Genomic DNA, 21,100 nt, shown 5'->3' with positions numbered 1-21,100 from the left:
ATAGTTTGTGTATTTTTTATCTTTCAATCATCATTATTATAAATATATAAAATAAAATAAATACTACTAACAACAATATATATTTTTTAAGTATTTAAATATAATAAAAAAATGTATGTTGTTATATATATATATATATAGTATATATACTGTACAGAGTTTAATGTATATAAGTAGTATCATAGTACAGAAAAGATACAGAGTTTCATAAAAGAGAATGGCCTTCTAATTTGGACTATGTCGCTGACGCCTTGCTCCACGGATAACTCACATTGCTGAATAGCTCGGCAGCCTGTTCCAGAAGTCCAACTAGGCCATTTTCTGTGAAGTAGCGTCCCGAGCAAACCCCATCCTCGTCTGGAGACAATATGTCGTCTGAGACTGCAGACTCCTCCAGCACATTAGGAGAGATGTTCTGGTGGGGAGAGACAATTATTTACCACAGACGGACATGGATCTCATTTAGACCGAGCCGTGTGTGAGGGTTCGAAGAGCAGCCGAGACATAATTCACGCCTACTGTTGTTTTTCGGAAAGGGAGCCGATTCAAGCGTTTCCTACTCACGATAATAACTCACTTGAAAGGTGACGCTGCCCACAGGCAAGTATTTGTGATCCTCCAGCATGCTGAGATATTCAGCTACCAGGGCAGCGGCGTGGATCAGACACATGGCTGACTCTGTAAAACACTTCCTGCCGTTGTGCTTCTCTGCCATGTTTTGGAGCCAGGTTAGACGCAGGTCTGGAGAGGTCTGGTAACCCTTTGCGATCCTGGAGCCAAAGCAAACAGTAGGTTTATTTAAAAAGTAGGTTAATGCTCTGAGGAAATAAATACAATTTTGTTCATAATATCAAAGGAAAGTGTGGACTGGCATATTCGCTCAAGTTATTACACATGTGAGGCACACTGCAGGGCTCAAATTTGCCACTCTGTTACCATAGTAAGTCCAAAAACAGTAGAAACCACAGCAAAATGGGAAGCAGAGGGAAAAAAACCACAGGACTGGAATCCCTAAGCCAGATGCAGACTTGGTTTTAGCTGCAGAAGAAAATGTGTACCTATACATGAGGTCCATGAGCATCTCCGGATCTTTCTGGAACTCCTTCATCTTGACTGTATCTGAGAGGATACTGTTTAGGTTCCTCAAGAGTTCATCCACCTATGGATACATAGATCATCTGTTGTAATGAATTACTTTATTGGTTTATGACGATGATTAGTATACTTCTTGATTTGGCTGGATGTCTAAAGGTTTACCTGTGAGGGCAGCTGTGTAGATTGCATTTCCATGTCCTCTTCCGCATATGCTAGGATAGTTCTGAAAGAGCGACGTAGGTACTCCTCATGGATGTCTGAAGACTTGCCAACCAATGAGGCCAAAGACATTGTCACCTGCATTTTGACTCTGGAGAAATTCTGCAAGGGCAAAAAACAAGGGGTCAAGGTTTGGCTACCTAGCCTAACACAGCTATTCCTTGCTGCTCAATGCTGTAACTACAAAGTTTAGCAGCAAACAAATAAAATATGTAATAATAATAATAATTTTCTTCTTTAACAGCCAATGTAGAAAGACTAGTTGACTAACTACTCTGGAAAAGTCAATCCAGACTCAAAAAATTCTGTGGTCCCATGAGTAACGACGGCAGCATGCAGTTAAAGAGTAATAAGCTATGAACCAAACCAACAAGCCACTAGGTGAGTCACATTACAAACTTTGATTTGAAGCAAAAAAGCCAAAAATTACAAGACTGTGTACATAAAAGCTTTAATGAGGGAATGAACTACACATCACATCACATTAAGTATTGCTAATGACAATAAAATAATAAAAAATGACGGAGATAAAGGAATTGATAAAAAGATCAATATATAAATAATATATTTTATGTTTATTGCAAAATATCGCAGTGCTTCATGGGAGTGGGCGGGCACAAAAGTGTTCATTTGGCGTGATTTTAGTGTTTCGTTTGTCTGATTGGTGGAGATTTCTTTGCAGAGTCATTAGTAGAATCATCAATAATGTAGATTTCACCAGAAATTCAGCTGTTAAAAACGGTTATTTAAAAACACATTTAACTGGGACTGTAGATGAAAATAAGCTATTTAGTTAACTCTGGCACATAGCATCAAAGGAAACATTTATGTTTAAAATTGTACATGGTCCTTTCAAAAAAATTAAATAATAATAATAATGTGTGTTGATGGCTTCAACAAAAGCATATGCCCACGGTAATGACTGTGCAATGACTGTGAGATGGATGAGAATACCAACAGATAGCTTTCTCCGTGGTAAAACATTGATTTCATACAGGATTAGTTTACCCTCTTTAAAATTTAAGTTGTTATTCACTGGCAATCTCCGCCATAACTTTCAAATCTCATTTGCATTCATGTATATTCAATAATGCCTTAATAATAACTTAATAATAACTTAAATGATGGTCTTTTCGTCATGCAAAACTATTACTTTAGAAAATGTGGAATACAGAGTATGGACTACTTTTACAATATTTATATGTACTTTTTTGCCTTTTTGAAGCTCGACAGCACCCTTCCTTGTTCACTTTCATTACATGCAAAAAAGCAGCATGAACTTTTCTGTCTAACATCACCTTTAGTTTTCCACTGAAGTCATTCAGGTTTGAACGGGCAATGAGGGTAAGGATTTTTGGGTCAACTATCCCTTTCATTTCAAGTCTTGTTACAAAGTATGAATGTCCAAAGCATCATGACAGCAGAGGTCTGATTACTGCCTGAGGTTTCCTATTTAGAAAACAGCCCTTCCCCCAGAAGTTCCTGTCAACCAGAGCTGTGTCATTTATCTGGGTTGGCCCTGCTGAGGTTATTGAAGGTTACATTGTCCGATACAGGTGTTAGGCTGTGAAAGGAAACGCCACACTGCCAGGCGCGGTAGGCTATTGCTGTCATAGTTTCAGATCATTGATTCCAGGGGAGGCTTGAGCCAAGAGCTGAAAATGCTCCATCCATCTTGCTTAGCATCAGGAAACTGCAAAATGATCTCCCATTAACCCCTGTATAATTGCCAATGGATCATTTCAATGGCACCATTATGTTAAATTGAGCGTATGCGTGAGGCATCTCTGTACGCGCCAATATCGCATCGGGTCAGTTTTGCCGTGAAAAACGACTCAACATCGACACTGCTGAGAAGATTAATTCTGAATTTGTGCTTAGATCTGACTTCACTGTTTTCACCATTTAATCTAATGCGAGAAAAGGCCTTAGGAAACATAAAAACAAAGCAGGGAGGGGGGGGCTGTCGCTAAAAGGAATCAACATGACTTATTCAAGGTTACACTAACGACAGGAACGACTGCTAGAGCCTTTTACAAACCAAACAAGCAAACAAACAGACAGACAGAGAGAGAGAAATCCATCCTTTCCCCATTAAAGATGAATGAGATGGCAAACAACACGGCCATCTGGTAGGGGAGGGATGAGGGGGTGATAAATTGAGTAAACAGAGGAAATACTCCAGCCATCAGCCTGGTGCATACAGAGAGATGGCCGATCAGCAGCGACAGGCTCGTGTTATCAGACGACAGACAGACATAGAGAAGAAAAACATTACAGCTAGCATTGTCAATGTTAGCATTTTAAAAGAGAAAAGGCAAGGTGAAAGTGGTTTTCATTTATTTGGCAATAGACCCTACTGAAAAATCCAGCATAAACCGGCATGAATGTTAATCCAAAGTGGTTTGTCTTGGTTAGAGCTGTTATAGTGTTGGTCTGGCTGCTGGACCACCATAGTCATGCTGTTCTCAAGCGAAACTGAGCTGGTGTAGCTGGTCTACCAGCACTCCCACTTTCCATGCTGGGGACCAGCAACCAGCATCACATGCTGGTCCCAGTATAAAAAAAACATACCAATGAAAGTGACCAGCAATGCTGGATTTTTCAGCAGGGGCGGTATTGAGTGGTCTGTTATGCGGTGTCTTACACTAGCAGAGCTGTAGCTGTATCTCATGATCAGGTACAGCGTAGCACAAGCCTGACTCCTGTTGCCGTCCACACAGCTGCTGCAGTAATGAAGAACCTTCTGACACAGGTCTGCACACTGCTCTGCCTCCTCCTCAAACAACAGGTCACCAAACTGAAAAATATTAGTGTCAGTGATATATTAAATTTAACATATTACATGATAACAGGAAGGGGAGACAGGGGTTGGTTGGTACAATTTACATTCTTTGGTGAATACCTCTAGTGAGAGAAACATTCATTTTAGGTGCAACTGAAAGCTTAGGTTCTTGGATAATAGAGATTCAATAATCACATTTTGTTAATTCATGACTAAATTTATGCAATTGTGCCAGCCAACTGTAATACAGGAGGGAATTAACAAACAGAAAAAAATGTTTACAATTAATATGATTCTGATACGGTTTACACTACTGTTCAAAAGTTTGTCTCTTATGCTCACCAATTAAGGCTTTATTTATTTGATTAAAAAAACAGTAAAAACAAGGTAACACTTAATTTTACAGTGTCCTTGTTACACAGGTTACATACTACAGTAATAAATACAAATCATGCATAATTACATGCAACTAACCCTGAACCAAACCTAGTTCATGTAGTTAATTAATATTACTCAGTAATTAAATATATAATTACACTGTAACAAGAACACCTTAAAATTAAGTGTAACCAAAAACAGTATTATTGTAAAATATATATTTTTTTAAATCTATTTTAATATAACTTAAAATGTTATTTATAAAATACTTACTGACCCTAAACTTTTTAACAGTAGTATATGATTCATTTAAAAAATCTTTTATAATAGTTGTTACACTTTAATCACTTAAACAGTTAAACATTTTAGTTTTTGCTTAATCTTAATTTGTTTTGTCTTTTTATTATTATTATTATTATTATTATATGCTGTAGTATAATCATATAAATATTATTCTACATCAAAATTATTACATTATTCTTTATACCATAGTCTATCTGAATACACCTTCCAGCCAATCAGAATAGTTTAATGCACAGGTAGTTCCAAATCAGTTGAATCCTGGTTGAATCACTGTTCTATATTAATGCGCTGCTTTGTGTGTCTGATGCAAAGCAGGCAGAATATGTTAGATCTAATGAGCCGTAACTGACAAAAATAACCGTCAATTTTACCCTTCCGGTCAAATATTGCGCTGCAAACATCAATAACAGCTTTAAGTTGTCAATGCTGACAAATGACCATGGTATAAGTGGGATAATCAACGGCTAGCTGTGCATTAAACGATTTTAATGCATTTCGAGAAGGCAACCACCACGTCGCGCATTAAAATCCCCCAATGTAATATTAAGAATCAGCTATTAAAAAATATGGACTGGATCAGACCTATAAGGATTGGTTGACTGCTAAACTGAATATTGAGGAAAGTGCATGACTCCCCTCAACATCTTTAGTGCTTACGGACTTTTAATATACATATATGTCGAGGTAAATGTTCATTGACGCACTCTTTTCATAAATGATGTCAGCCAAGTGTCATTATTTATCACAGTTTTTTTTTAAAACAATATAAATAAATTGCTGGTTTCCTGGTCTGACCTCGTATTTTAAATCTCTCACACAAATCTCTTTTTTTTCCTGACAGCATACAATTATGAAATTAACCCTGTAGACAACCAACCTCAATCTAGCCTACAGCTATATGATTAAGAACGAGTTACACTAAAATAACCCACAAGAAAATGCTCTTATATAGTTGTGAATAAAAACAAATTCAATTTCATCACATCTGAAAAAGAATTGGTGTACTGTCAGCTGAAACAATTGCACAAGACAGTACCTTTACGATGAGAGCCCGTAGGGTGCTGAAACAGTGCGACAGGAAGGTGGTGCTCTGGTTACAGGTGAGAGAGTGCAGCAGAACTTTCAGCACTCCACCAACCACATTATCCTTGCAATCTGCCAGAGGAACTGCCTGAAAGTTGAATATCAACATTTATTCATGCGAAAATGTCCAAATATGTTTTGGGTCCATTGTAAGAGTTCTCAGTTACCTGTACAATCATCTCCAGCAGGTCAAGGACTATGAGGTTGGTCTCAGTTGCCAGGTTACCACAGATTATGGCCTCCTGATCCAGCTCTGCTTTGGATCTGAGGAAACAACAATAACAAGACAGTAATCAAAACAAAACAAAAAGCTTATTTTTAGCAGTAGATTAGGGCCATGAAGAACTAGAACCAACAATGAATGAGAAGCGTTGCAGGTTAAACAGATGTGAACCGTGAAATGAAGGTACTATTAAACGCTCACTTGTCCTGCCTGTCGTTTGTCTGGCGCCACTGTGTAAGGTCTTTCCTCCAGCGTAGGTGCTCTCTCTGACCCAGCGTCCGGTCGTTACCTTGCACAACACACAGCCAACACAACAAGAAGGGACATATTTAGAAAATATCTAAACAAAGGAAGTCTGCGGACTGTAAACATGTAAAATTAGACAGCATTTTACATGAAATGGAAAAATTATTTTAGTGGATTGAGGAACACAAATAATATATTATTCATTGGGTCAACATTAACTGTCCCCTCTGCAATTAATATTTCTGTCATTCATTATTTATTCATCTGCATGTGGATTCAAAAACCCAAATGCCTTTCTTTATGCTGTAGAGAACAAAAGGTAAAAGGTTTTTTTTTATAAATATCCTGTAACATATGATGAAAGTGAATGGAGACTGGAGTCAGACTTACAGTACTACATAATATATACTACAGTAACTAAATAAATACAAACTTTCCTCACAAAAAGTTACTGTGTGGTTTCAAAAACAGTGCATGTAAATTTATATGAAATACATTTTTGTATGCATTTATATTTGGATATAAATTTACTTGCATCTAAATAAATATTTATAAATATAAATATATAAACATATAAAATATATAAAATTTATATAAATTGCGAGTTTTCATCTCTTATTTCAAGTTACAAAGTCAGAATAAAGTAATATTCATCAAAGCAATTGTCTTTATAACTTAAAGAAAAAGATTAAAAAAATAATAATAAAAACATAATATAACTATAATTTAATTATAACATAATATAATATAATATTAAGCACCAAATTAATAGCACCACATAATGTTAGCACCAAAAAAAACAAAAGAAAATTCACCGCTGTCCTCCCTTTTACATTTCATTTCATCAGCTAGCCGCGTTACCCAGAATGGTGCGTATACTATTCCCACCAAAATGATGTAGAGTTTGACAAATATAAATAGAATTGTGTATAGTGCAAGACAGTCCCATTGAAAAAAAAAAAAAATGTATGTTCTATGAAAGAAAGTCACATAGGGTTAGGGGCAAAATGAATAACAGAATTTCCATTTTTGGGTGTACTATCCCTTTAAAGGCTAAGATAGAAAGTAAAACATGAGATGCAGCTCACCTCCCACCCTTTTCATCATTTCTCCCCTGGCTCCATAGCCTCCCAGCAGAACCTCCTCCAGACGCGCTTTAGCCTGCTGAGACTTCTGCAGTGCCTGCGTGCTCACCTTATCCGAACTCTGCTTCCCCTACACACAAATAATGCATCACGTGAAAATGTTCTAATGACATCAAAAAGGCCATCCAGAAGATGTCTTCCTGTGCAAATCAAAGTACATCCTGTCATGGTTCTTGATGCTGCAGTGCCTGAGTGTTTTTACCCTGTACTCAAAGCAGGAGATGCAGATGGCGAGGAGTTCCAGCAGACGGCTCAGCTGAGAAAGAGGCATATCCACGGTCCAGCGCTGGATCAGATTCTGGTCTGCATTCTTAATAATCCACAGGAAACACATCAGCAGATTGCGGCTGGTCTCTGCTGTCAACATGTTGCTGGATTTTCCCGTCTAGACAAAGAGAGATATTCAAATTAGAATTACTGTTTCTTTGGAACATCTCAGATAAATAGACAAATATCCATAGATATTACACGGCTCTCTGGAATATTTGATTCTGATTGATCAATCACTGTAAAATATTTGAGAAATGTTGTGAACTATTGTTAACTAAAACTACTAATTTCCTTAATCGAACTAAAGCTGAAATAAAATAAAATATAAATATTAGATGAAAAACCTAAAAAAATAATAATAATAAAAAAATATGTTGCCTTGGCAAAAGAAAATGTAATGTAAAAAAAGGTCAACATTTGCATAAATACTAAAATAGCACATTAATAATACTAAAAAAATAACACTGATCACTCTTCTCATATAATACAATAAATTATTTCCATTTACTTATGTCAATTACGTTATTAATTAATTTTATATCAATATGATATGCTATAATATAACATGAAAATAACATTATTTATATATTAATATATAATATAATATTTATGCTATTTAAAAACCTTGTTCATACCACAGATGTCATAGATGCCAGTGCATTTCTCCCTAATGTGTTGAAAGGATTTCCAGCGATTGCCATGGCAACAGACTGATTGATGGGAGTGATGCTGTCAGTGTCATCCTCAGGTCCACCAGACTTGCCTTTACCGCCACGAGAGTCAGACACTGTGAAGAAAACACATACATTCACATATAAAACCGTAGGTCTGAAAAGCAGAATCCATTTTAAATACCATCAGAGAGCCATAATCAAGCACTTTGGCTCACTGCCTAAAAGCAACTATTAAATCTAACTGAGATTAACAACTAGACTTGTGTAAGACGGTACCTGTGAAATCAAGATAATTGATGGAGTCTATGATGATGCCCACTAGAGGGAGGTAGAGAGCAGCAATCTTGGCCTTGACCTCTGACCTCGAGCAGCGCTGGTCCAGATCGTGAGCACACAATAAGCTGTATGTGGCATAAATGGCCTTTTGTTGAACTCTCCCCCTACACATGCACATAAAACAGAATTATTAGTTTGTCAAATGCACTCTTGAAAAAAATTCACTAATCAGTCGTTGCCACTTTTGTGCCACAGATTAAATGTGACCGACCCCTCTGACTCAATGTCCAGTGCAGTACTGAGTTCGGTCAGCAGCAGTCCGGTCAAGTAATGCCGTTGCTTAAAGTCCTGCGACAGATCAAACATGGCTGCGATCTTATTGTCCTGAAAACTGCACGAGCTGGAGGTCTGGTGACAGAGACAGATGATACTCATTGTTTCCAAACACTGTGAGTATTAGATCAGTCATAACAGCAGAATGATGTTGTTTTTTTGACTGACCTGTGAGGAGACAGAAGGTGACGGGGAGGCGGGGGCGGAGGCAGGGCTGCTGAAGAACAGGCTGAGGTTTAGGTAGTGCTCATGACTGCACAGGATCCTCAAAAACTCTAACCTCATACTGATCAATGTCGACATGTTCACGCTCTTTGCTGCCATCTGTGAAAAAGAGTGACAGTTACATATTAATGCTGCAAATATTAATTAGTGGAGCTCAAGAAGGTGGTGCAGGACAAAATTTGTCTAGCAGAGCAACAAAAGAAATATACATTTATATGTACATTTTATAAAATTAAAAACTAAATTTTTAAATATCAAATTTTTAGTTAATTACATATTTTATCTATCTACCTATCCATCTATCCACCCATCCGTCTGTCATTCCCTCCATCCATCCATCCATCTTTCATTCCATTCATCTATCTTTCATTCCATCCATCTACCTATCTTTCATTCCATCCATCTACCTATCTATCTACCTATCTATCCATCCATCCATCTTTCATTCCATCCATCTACCTATCTTTCATTCCATCCATCTACCTATCTATCTACCTATCTATCCATCCATCCATCTTTCATTCCATCCATCTACCTATCTTTCATTCCATCCATCTACCTATCTATCTACCTATCTATCCATCCATCCATCTTTCATTCCATCCATCTACCTATCTTTCATTCCATCCATCTACCTATCTATCTACCTATCTATCCATCCATCCATCTTTCATTCCATCCATCTACCTATCTTTCATTCCATCCATCTACCTATCTTTCATTCCATCCATCTACCTATCTATCTACCTATCTATCCATCCATCCATCTTTCATTCCATCCATCTACCTATCTTTCATTCCATCCATCTACCTATCTATCTACCTATCTATCTATCCATCCATCCATCCATCCATCTTTCATTCCATCCATCTACCTATCTTTCATTCCATCCATCTACCTATCTATCTACCTATCTATCCATCTTTCATTCCATCCATCTACCTATCTTTCATTGCATCCATCTACCTATCTTTCATTGCATCCATCTACCTATCTTTCATTGCATCCATCTACCTTTCTATCTATCTATCTATCTATCTATCTATCTATCCATCTATCTATCCATCTATCTATCCATCTATCTATCCATCTATCTATCCATCTATCTGTCTTTCATTCCATCCAACCATCCATCCATCCATCTTTCATTCCATCCATCTACCTATCTTTCATTCCATCCATCCATCCATCCATCTATCATTCCATCCATCCATCTGTCATTCCATCCATCCATCTACCCATCTATCATCCATCCATCTTTACTTCAAAAGTCATGCCTTCATTTTTTATGCCGGACATGCTTGTGATGTTCACTGAACCGAGAAGTTGTGAATGATTTCTTGCTGTTGAGATAACGATTAGAAAATGAGATGAGCTGCAGTACCTGGTTGCAGTAATTCCTCACAAGCTGAAACACAAAGCCTCGGTCCATCAGAGACATCAGGTCATACAGGAAGAAAGCCAGGCTGACGTTAACCTTCTCTGCCTGCTCCAGCTCCTGAAGACAAATAAACACACACATCTCTTCTCATTATCACTGACAAAGAACATTCCTCCAAAAAAATCGACCTCTTGTTATTCTCATGCGCTCCATGTTTACGGAGTTACTAAACAGTTCTTGAGTCAGATTTTGATCTATTCAGATAGTTTTCAATCACCTTTTGCTGTTTTACTAAAATGTTCCCAATCTCAGCAGTAACAACATTGACTATAGTGGTAATGTCATCTTTGAAACGGTCCGAAAATCGATTCCTACGAGGGACTGCCTTCTTATCCAGCTGGGACACGTGCTGACTCATGCTCTTCACCTGGAGTGAATACATTTGGACAATTAGAACCAAAAAAAAAAAACTCACACAACATCTACAGAACATCTTGCATTTAGAATTTCAAAGAGAGCCAAAGTTGTCTTGCTCAGCAACATGTAGATATTTAATCATCTTACCAGAAGTTCAAAAAAGAACCAGGCGTATTTGTAGACGTTCTCTCTGCAGACTCCAGTGCTGACCACCATCTGAAGAGCCAGCTCCTCATGGAACAACTAGAAAGACAGATGGATCTGCTTATTTAGAAACACATCCTCAGCTTCGGTAATGAAGTGGCAAGTCAAAGAGTTACCTTTTTGCTTGTGGGACGTGTGCTTGCTGTGGAGCTCTGTGAAGTATTGGAGACATTTGTAGCTGCTGACATGCGACTGCCTGGAAGATTTAAACCCTGGTGGAAACCAAAATGAAGAATGAAAAATAAAAATAATGCAAAGTGTGTGTATATGTGCTTGTAGAAGAGCTGGGAACCATTCAAAATAAAAGTGGGATGTAGCAATGTTCAGGGAAGAAGGAGGCGGGAACCGGCGAACAATCAAAATAAACTTTATTTAAAATAAAACAAACAAACTAAAATACCGCCAGCAGCCCCTCGCGGACGACTGCTGGCTTACCCAAAATAAAACATAACGGCCAGCAGCCCCTCGCGGACGACTGCTGGCTAAAATAAAACACAAATACAAAAACCAGAACTAAAATCAGGCCTGTTCCTCTCTCGATCATCAACGTCGTCGCTCCCCCTTTATGCTTCCGCTCCTCCGTGAGAGATGCGAGACCGGTGTGCTCACAGGTGTTGCTCATTATCAATCGCACCACCGGCCTCGCGCCGTTCTCTCACGTCCCTCGGCCGTCCTGTTCGTCACATGGGAATACCTTTTAAATTTTTAATTTTAATTTAAGGAATTGTCATTGTTGTTGACTAAAATTGAAACTAATAAAAATCAGTGAAAATAAAAAGCTGAAATAAAATAAAATATTGATATTGATATTAGATGAAAAACTGAAAATTTAAATGTTTTGCCTTGGCAGCAATTAGAAATAAAGTGTAAGTTGAAGTGTAAAAATTACTAAAACTAATGAAATGAAAATAAAATAAATTGATATTTTCAAAAGACTAATAAAATGACAAAAGCACATAACAAAAACACTTAAACTAAAATATTAACAAAAAAAACCGCTAAACCCACCAATGATTAAAATTAAATTAATAATAAATAATAGTATATAAATAATACTAAAATAAATATTTAAAAAAATATATTAAATTAAATACAGTTCATTGAACTGTGATTCCATATATTCCTCTTCCTACATCCTGTGGCCTGTGACTCGTGAACTTTGACCAACACTTGGGTTAATGAGCTGAAATTTAGATTGGCATGTTGAGGTTGCATTTGTGTATATGTACCTTTCCTAGAATGTTATTGACCTCTGCGTCCTCTGGGCTCTGTGGTACTGGTATATCAGGGTTGCTGCTGGAACGAATCCGTGACTGAAGCAGCATTAGGCCGACCGTGTTGGCTGAGGTGCGAGTCAGAGTGCTGTATCGGCTCTCTGGGTGAGCCATCAGACCTCCTGTGCCTGGTGAACATAAGCCTCGGATCAGTGACAGAACAATGGAGCCAATCCCAAACCCACTAAAAAAATTGATTGTTTTGGAATGGCGAAGAATGACATCATTGGGGGTCTAGATGATATCACATCCCTACTGTACCTGTGGTGTGGATTTCATGTTGTGTGTCTGGCAAGCGGAACACAAAGTACAGATATGTTGCAAGGAGACAGTTCCTGCCCTGATGGTCCTTCGCCAGCTCCTGACTGTTGTGAAGGCTGTTGACAACTGACACCACTGACTCGAATGCAATCTGGGCCAGATTCGCTGCACAAAACAAGATTAAAACCCTGTAAAGTCAGCTGACAAAACCGAACATGCTCACTTGCCTTTGCAGGACGCAAAAACCAGAACGTTAAATTAGTAAAATGTCCGAAAACTCTGAAGAGAATGTACATGTATGCTGAAAAAATGACTTTGTTTTTCCAGTAAGTGTAATTCAAAAGCTAAAAGCTCTTCCTGTCTGAAACGCACCAGTCTGTCCAGCAATGACCATGGGCTGCATGATGAGCCGGAAGAGCTTGTCGAGGACCTGATGGAGAAAAAGCACCAGCGGCTCCAGGCTTGAGGAGGACAGCGAGATGATGCTGAGCTTCAGCTCGTGCTCAAACATGTTTTCAGAAATCTTCTCATCTCCCACTCGGATGGGGAACGTGGTTTTGCCCCCCAGGGCGTGACACAGAGTAAAGAAACGGTCCAGATGACTGTCCTGTGATTAAATTAAAAAAGTTTCAGCCAAAAGCTTCTTAAATATAAACATAACATTGCATAATATTATTAAAATGTTTGAAATGTCACCTATAGTTTCATATAATATAATAATATATACTGTATATAGAAGCCATTTTTATATATTTTTTAATATTCATTTTAAGCTATAATTTATTTTTATTTCAGTTTTACTAATTTTAGTACTTTAGTAATTTTAGCAGTTCTTTCAATTAGTTGCCAAGGCATTTCTAATTTTAGTTTTTCAGTTATCTATATTTAATTATATTTCAGATTTATTTCAATTAATGAAAATTATTTTTTAAATAAGTTTAGTTAACAACAACACTGAAATAAATCTGAAATATAATTAAACAACAGTCTTTATTATTAACTATACATTTCTTGAATTGTAATTCAGTTCATTCTTGTCATTCCATTTCCTGTTGGGTAGGTCAATGTAACTCAAATTCCATAGAATTTTGCAGAACACTAGTATATTTTAATGCTTGAAATTCAGCTGAAAAGGTTTGTTGGTGGCCGACCAGCATGATCCTTCATGTGACATTGATTACCATGCATGGAGGTCTTGCTAGTTAACCTAATTAAGAAGCCTGATGGGAACATCAGCACACTAGTATTCAAAGCATAACATAGATTGGTCCAGCTAGGAAGTGAGTTCCGGGAGCGTTACGTACCTGAGTTTGGACGGAGGACACAGCTTGTAGCTCAAGGTTGAAAAGTCCCTTATGATTCTCAAGCCACTTAACTGGAGGTACCTGAGCTGGCAGTTTCTGAACGCATAAAACACCACAAATTTACTGAATGTACACTATATTAAAACAAATGAACACACAAAGGCACAGAAGAGTCATAGATTCTGTGCTTAAATAAGACATTGACATAACATTATAAAATTCAATGACTGGTCTCCAAAAAAAGGCAGATGTGAAATGGTTGACTACCTCTGGGGGATGCAAGGAATAGTTCACGGGAAGTTTGTCCAGAACGATTGGCAGGCACTGCTGTCCAGTCTGCAGCCTATCATTGTTGAGCATGGGCAACCACTGCAGGGAAGGAACTGAGGTCATGACACTTACTTTGTGTAGACATCACTGAAACTCTCTCTAGTGTTTGTTATATATTTATATATATATGTATATATACATACAGTATATGTATGCATGTATGCATGCATGCATGTATGCATGTATTTAAGCATGTGTATATGTGTATATATATATATATATATATACAGTATATATATTTTTTATTATTGTATGTTCACCAAGGCTGCATTTATTTGATAAAATTTTACAGTAAAAATGGTTATTTTGCTGAATATTATTACACTTTAAAATAATTGTTTTCTATTTTAATATATTTTTAAATGTAATTTATTCCTGTGACGGTCCTAACGCTGAATTTTCAATCTTTAGTATAACATGATCATTCAGAATTCATTCTAATATGCTGATTTCGTGCTCATAAAAAAAAAAAAATCTTATTATCATCAATGTTTAAAACAGATGTGCCGCTTATTATTTTTGTGGAAACCGTGTTAATTTTTTTTCAGGAGTTTTTAATGAATAGAAAGTTCAAAAGAACAGCATTTATTGGAAGTAGAAATATTTTGTAACTTTATAAAAGTCTTTATTGTCACTTTTGATCAATCTATTGCATCCTTGCTGAATAAAACTATTAATTTTCTTCTTTTTTCAATCTGACTGACCCCAAACTTTTGAACTGTAGTGTATATACACACACAATCTGTTCAGTCACTCACTGAATATCCAATGAGAGTCTCCATACTTCCAGTCTGGTTCTGTTTCTGCTGGCAGCTGATATGGTAGAAAGTGAACAGCAAATGGTGTTTCTCTGTTAAACGGGCTGGAAGACGAATCTTTAGCTCGTCATAGAAATCCGGAGACCTGCAGAGCAAATGGAAACAGCCACTGACTACTCCATCCTTACATTTGCTTGATACATTGATCACTGGAATTGTTGTTAGAGACCATGATTACCTGTTGTGATATGTGACTGGAGTGTAGACCTCTTGAAGAACCTCAGGGCCACTTGATTTTCCAAAGATTACCTTTTGAAGGAAAGCGCAGAGGAAAATAAAGGGGAGTACAAAATTTATAAAATATGAAAACATTTTTAAATATGCTCTTCACACACTAGTTACACATTCACAATCATAATATTTTGGCTGATGATTTTTATACAAACAATTACGATTTGTGACTTAATTGTTTGCCACTTAGAGTGTAAGCTGTATATGTTTTGTACCTCATACAATACAATGACTAATTTGATATTTAACTATAATATATTTTTATATCATACATTATATTTTATTTTATGGCTTTGTAAACAAATATCTACTGTTTGAATGACAGTAATTGAATATAAAATAATAATTATATTTAAAAATGTTAAAAAAAATTCTTTTCGATCCACTTCAGTGTACTTTCAATTCTTACTGATATTGTTTGGAACCCAGCTGACCTGATTGTTTATTATATTTCTATTATTTTATTATGTTATAATAAAACATGTATTAATATTAATTTATTGTAATTATAATAAATATAATACATTATAATTCTAATATAATATTATTTATATTACAATATAAATGCATTAGTCATTTATTTGACACACATATAGACACATAAATATGGTTTAGCACTCACAGGCATAGCACAGCTGGAGTCCTCACCACTCATGAACTGGATTTTAACCGTAATGTTTCTCGCTGAAGTCAAACGATTAGTAAGATTCAACCTCAGAGGATACAAGTACAACAGGTTCCTGTAACATAATTAACATAAAATTAACATTTAAAGTCCATAATTGGGTGTAAAAACATTAACTGACCACTAGATGGCACAGACCACTCAGAGTTCTACATTAAAAAAAAAAAACTAGCTTAATGCAAGTCATTTATAAATATCACATCAAATATGAGATTTCCTGTTGTGCTTTTGTCTGGCTTATTTGCATATAGCAGTTCGTTTTTAATGCAAGTTTATCCTATAATCAAAAATATGAAACAATTTTACTTTTTCCATAATCTATCCATAATCCATAATCTAAACAATCCTCCTAGCCCCAAAAACAAAAAACAGGGCTGATTTTGTAGGGGAGGCAAGTTTCTTTGGGCTTGTTTTGTAAGACCAGATTGCTTGTTTTTCTTATGAGACCTGGCAACACTGATATGCAAAAAAATGTCATGCACTCAACCTATTTGTTTTCATAGTCAATGAATGACTAGTATCAACCACAGTTCTGCCTTCCAAATTCTAACAAACATTATTACTTAGAACTAAGATTTATTCAAGATTACTGATTAATCACTGCAACCCAGTTCTGCTGGATCTCAGCTTGACAATTCGTGCGTGTGTGTGTGTGTGTGTGTGTGTGTAACCTAAATTGTGAAGACTGAATGTCCCCACAAGGACTAGCCAGCGGTCCCCACGAGTGAAATGGATTAATAAACATGCTAAATGATGCTTATTTGAAAATGTAAAGAGGCAGAAAGTTTTCTATGTGTAGTTTTAGGGTTAGGGAAAAGAATATACAGTCTGTCTGTCTGTCTGTCTGTGTGTCTGTGTGTGTGTGTGTGTGTGTGTGTGTGTGTGTGTGTGTGTGTGTGTGTGTGTGTGTGTGTGTGTGTGTGTGTGTGTGTGTGTGTGTGTGTGTGTGTGTGTGTGAGTGAGTGAGTGAGTGAGTGAGTGAGTGAGATTACCGGTATATATTGTGAGGCACATAGACTTCACTGGAAGGGAACTCCAGCACCTCTTTAACCGGCCGTTGATTTTTCTCAGACACAGGCTTGACTGGAATCAGTTCGGGGGACAGACACCCAGGTACAACCTCAGGCACTGGAGACACTTCCAGTTTCAGATAGCCTATCAAACAACATACATATATGATGTAGGATGAGGTTTTCAATTTTTACACAAAGGACTTTTTCTGTGGAAAAAGTGTGCAGCAAAAAGGCACACTTGAGACATCTGCTCACCAGGTATGAGTTTAACACGTCGCTGACTGGACGACCTCTTGATGTCTGTCAAGAACTTGAACAGGTCCTCATCGCTCAGACGCTCTCCTTCCTGCCAGGACATATTTCACATAATAAGCATCTTTTCAAATGTGTATGGATTCTTTAATGGAGAGTTTAGATGATAAATGTTGCAAAAATGCAGTGTGATATTACCTAGAGCTAGCTGAAAAATGCAGGCACCATTTAATCAGGAGAATGTGAAGAATGGAAAAATGTACTCAAGGTGAACAACTAAAATTCAAATTATTTCAGCAACTTGTTTTTTTACAATGCTAATTCGACAAGGTTGAATTTTTTTCCCACATCAAAAGCACTGTTCTGAAATAAGCAACTGCTGAAATTTTTAAATTGATCACATCTCCTTTAATACATTTTCTTGGTATTATTGTGAACTAATCATCATTGCACATTAACAAAAGCAAATGTTTGTCTGTGTAAACTTTCATCAAAATGCATTCAATCTTCGGCCTCTGAAACGACTTTCCTTGTCTGCTGACATCACCATGGCCTTTAGTTTTTCAGTTCCACCTCTTCAGCCACCATTCCCCTAGAGACCACACCCACCTACACTAGTATTCAAAGGTTTGGGGTCAGTATTTTTTTTCTTTCAGAAAATGTATACTTTATTCAGCAATGATGCATTAAGTTGATCAAAAATGATAGTCAAGACAATGTTACAAGAGATTTCTATTTAAAATAAATGCTGTTCTTTTGAACTTTCTATTCAAAGAATTCAGGGAAAAAAATGGTTGCCACAAAAATATTAAGCAGCACAATTGTTTTCATCATTGATCATTTCTTAAGCACTAAATCAGACTTTTTACCGACCCCAAACTTTTGAACGGTAGTGTAGCTGCACTATATAGAACACTCCTTTTTCACAATTTATTTCAGAAATCTTTTCCCATCTATTCACAATCTATTTTAAGTCCCGTCAACATTTTTTGTTGAATATTCGATTCACTCTGAATTGTGCAAGCAATACCTGCTTGATGAACGTGCACATTGTGACAGCTGGTTTGAAGCCAGACAGGACATAGTTGTCCTCCATCACGCTGAATCTGTCAGAGTTACGTCTGGGCAATCCTTTCTTTTCCGTACCACCCCTGCCTGTGCCAAAATTCAAAACTATGGATTAACATTTTTGCAGGGTCATGCATTATATTAATAGACCCCTGGTATTCATCCATTCAATATCTTACCATTTATACTGTCTGTATCACTTGTGTCTCGTTCCAGTGTGGAGTTGATGGCACTCATGATGTTGACCGTAGCGAAGGCAAATGGCATCCTGTAGCGGCCCAGTCTGTGACAAAACCCCTCTGCCTGATTCTTCAACTTCTCCAGCTTCTCTCTGTTCTGAAGGACACAGACAAAGGATGGAGCTTCATAAAAAGATAGTGGTTTTATTTATCATAACATTTCTCTTTAGTGAAATAATGTAGATTAACGTCATTTGAGAAATAATTTACTAAATTATACACACTTTATGGCCAAGTATGGGGACACCCTAACAATCAACTCTTTTGTTGAACATTTAATCTAAAAAAAAAAAAAAAACATGCTTTTACTCTTCTGGGAAAGCTTTCCATTAGATGTTGGCAAATGGAATGTAGGGTTTTGAATGTGTTCTTCCCCACCAGACTCAGTGAATTAATATTTTATGGACTGTATACAGGGGCATTGTCACAACTCTAGCCAAACCCGATTATTAGAAGGGGGTGTCAACATACTTTTGGCCATGTTGTGCACATTAACAATGAAAGAAAGTGAAATTTTCAGTAGTTACCTTAGTAGCATCACTCTCCCTCAGTACCATATATGGTTCAGCACAATCCCCGATCTCTCCTTGCTGAAGAACCTTCTCAATCTACACATACACAACACCAGAACACACTATTAATAACACTATTGTTACACAACTCTGCCATTTATCATGATCTTCATAATAATTTCTACAACTATGGGAATCATCACTATCGATACTATTGGTCCTGATATGACTGATATCTACAGAGCAGGTCACTGACAAAAATAACACACGTATATAGACTAACATTTGTATGGGGCCAGTAACATTTTCTTCTAAAGAAATGAATACTTTTATTCAGTAAGGATGCATTCAATTTGTTTAAATGTGTCAGTACAGACTTTCATAATGTTACAAAAGATTTCTATTTAAAATAAATGCTGTTATTTTAAATTTTATATTCAAAACAAAAATCCTGAATTTTTTTTTAGCACGGTTTCCACAAAAATATTAAGCAGCACCACATAATTTAAACATACTGGATTTTTTGTTTTTTTATAAATTACATTTTATATATATTTAAATTACAATTATATTTTTATTTTTGAATAAATGTAATTATTAACACTTTTTTTCATATCATAATAATAATCCACAATATTACTGTTTTTACTAAGAATTTATGTTAAATTTCAGCCTTTCAAATACATGTTTTAAAAATGTACCCAGACTTTACTGAAAAAGAGAAAAGAAATAAAATGACTTATTAATTGACAAAGTCTCAAAATATATAAAAAAACCAACAAAACCAGATGATAAAGTAATTTCAAGATAATAAATGTAAGCATTTTAATAATTTCTAAAATGGCCTAGTCCTAGAAATTTACTCAAATCTACCTTAATGACCAGATAAATGTCTGGAGAGGGGTAGGAGATGGAGAAAATTGCAGATCTGGCCAAAGTGGAGGTGTCAATGTTGGGAGTGTGGGGTCGCAGGAAACCCTTCATCTGATCTGAGTTCAGGTCAAAATGAAAGTTCTCTGAAATCTGAAGGGAAAGAAATATAACATGACTTGCAATGGACAGCATGAAACAACCAACGTGGTAATGGTTTTAGCATATCACTAAAGAAACAGAAGGGAAATTGTGGTGCATAACGAACAAAAACACTTCCTTATACTTCAGACAGAGTGAACCAAATCAGAATTGAAATTAGCATATAGTTTCCCCCTAAATTAACTCTAAATCTCACTCAATCTGACAAAACTCATTTTCAACATTGTGAAGTCTTAATCGGGCATATCGGGAATCTTAAATTATCTTGTTTTTTTCTCTTAACATTGTGAAATGGGTAATTCCTCCCATTCCAAAAACTCTCTACACCAAACCATGAAAAAACAACATGCTGCATAAAGTCCCTATTTAGCATGAATCATCTGGTCTGTCTCATGTATTAACCTTCTTCAGTGAAAGCTAAAGCTAAAGAGGATTAATGTAATACTTCAGGATATTCCTCCCAAATATATCTGCTGTCTGTCCATTTAATGTGAAAAATACACATGCCACTGCATTTACAGTTAACATTATAACTCATTAATCACTTGAGATCCATGACTGTCAGTCAAAGACACTCTTAAATTTGCTGTACAGTTTAATGTTCACTGGTTTTATAGAACTCGGTCAGAACCGTTCCGACTATATTTTGTGACCAATTTCTACTTTATAAGTTGTTTTAGATATTTACACAGACTAAGAAAGAAACAGAGAAATTAAAGTCCAAGGATGTTGATTTAACAAAACAATGTTTATGGCATTGGATAATGAAAGTCTCATTAATGTCCAGCGTTGTTCAGACTAAAGTCGAGGAATGTGGGAGGAC

The 21,100-nt window shown here is 36.4% G+C and overlaps 1 protein-coding gene across 2 annotated transcripts in view; it reads right to left on the bottom strand.

The window, feature by feature from the left end:
• Positions 1-21,100, bottom strand: part of dock8 (dedicator of cytokinesis 8) — a 50,281-nt gene that overhangs the window by 7,126 nt on the left and 22,055 nt on the right. For both annotated transcript variants that reach the window (XM_077223077.1, XM_077223078.1), the window contains 32 exons: positions 20,119-20,268; positions 19,261-19,341; positions 18,674-18,830; positions 18,457-18,581; positions 17,430-17,520; positions 17,154-17,316; positions 16,099-16,216; positions 15,424-15,494; positions 15,186-15,330; positions 14,365-14,466; positions 14,098-14,193; positions 13,166-13,400; positions 12,794-12,958; positions 12,488-12,660; positions 11,375-11,470; positions 11,202-11,297; positions 10,915-11,064; positions 10,641-10,754; positions 9,199-9,354; positions 8,969-9,105; positions 8,698-8,861; positions 8,383-8,534; positions 7,680-7,862; positions 7,421-7,547; positions 6,288-6,375; positions 6,031-6,127; positions 5,817-5,951; positions 3,962-4,114; positions 1,258-1,416; positions 1,059-1,159; positions 578-770; positions 272-415 (listed from right to left, as the gene is read on the bottom strand). In XM_077223077.1, coding sequence (XP_077079192.1) covers positions 272-415; positions 578-770; positions 1,059-1,159; positions 1,258-1,416; positions 3,962-4,114; positions 5,817-5,951; positions 6,031-6,127; positions 6,288-6,375; positions 7,421-7,547; positions 7,680-7,862; positions 8,383-8,534; positions 8,698-8,861; positions 8,969-9,105; positions 9,199-9,354; positions 10,641-10,754; positions 10,915-11,064; positions 11,202-11,297; positions 11,375-11,470; positions 12,488-12,660; positions 12,794-12,958; positions 13,166-13,400; positions 14,098-14,193; positions 14,365-14,466; positions 15,186-15,330; positions 15,424-15,494; positions 16,099-16,216; positions 17,154-17,316; positions 17,430-17,520; positions 18,457-18,581; positions 18,674-18,830; positions 19,261-19,341; positions 20,119-20,268 — 4,317 coding nt within the window. The remainder of the gene's footprint in view (positions 1-271; positions 416-577; positions 771-1,058; positions 1,160-1,257; positions 1,417-3,961; positions 4,115-5,816; positions 5,952-6,030; positions 6,128-6,287; positions 6,376-7,420; positions 7,548-7,679; positions 7,863-8,382; positions 8,535-8,697; positions 8,862-8,968; positions 9,106-9,198; positions 9,355-10,640; positions 10,755-10,914; positions 11,065-11,201; positions 11,298-11,374; positions 11,471-12,487; positions 12,661-12,793; positions 12,959-13,165; positions 13,401-14,097; positions 14,194-14,364; positions 14,467-15,185; positions 15,331-15,423; positions 15,495-16,098; positions 16,217-17,153; positions 17,317-17,429; positions 17,521-18,456; positions 18,582-18,673; positions 18,831-19,260; positions 19,342-20,118; positions 20,269-21,100) is intronic.

Source organism: Siphateles boraxobius, unplaced genomic scaffold (assembly GCF_051911475.1).
Source record: "Siphateles boraxobius isolate OS27281-9 unplaced genomic scaffold, OSU_SipBor_1 9, whole genome shotgun sequence".
NCBI lineage: Eukaryota > Metazoa > Chordata > Actinopteri > Cypriniformes > Leuciscidae > Siphateles > Siphateles boraxobius.
Note: the sequence above shows the minus strand (reverse complement) of the source record. Positions and strands in the feature narration are given on the sequence as shown.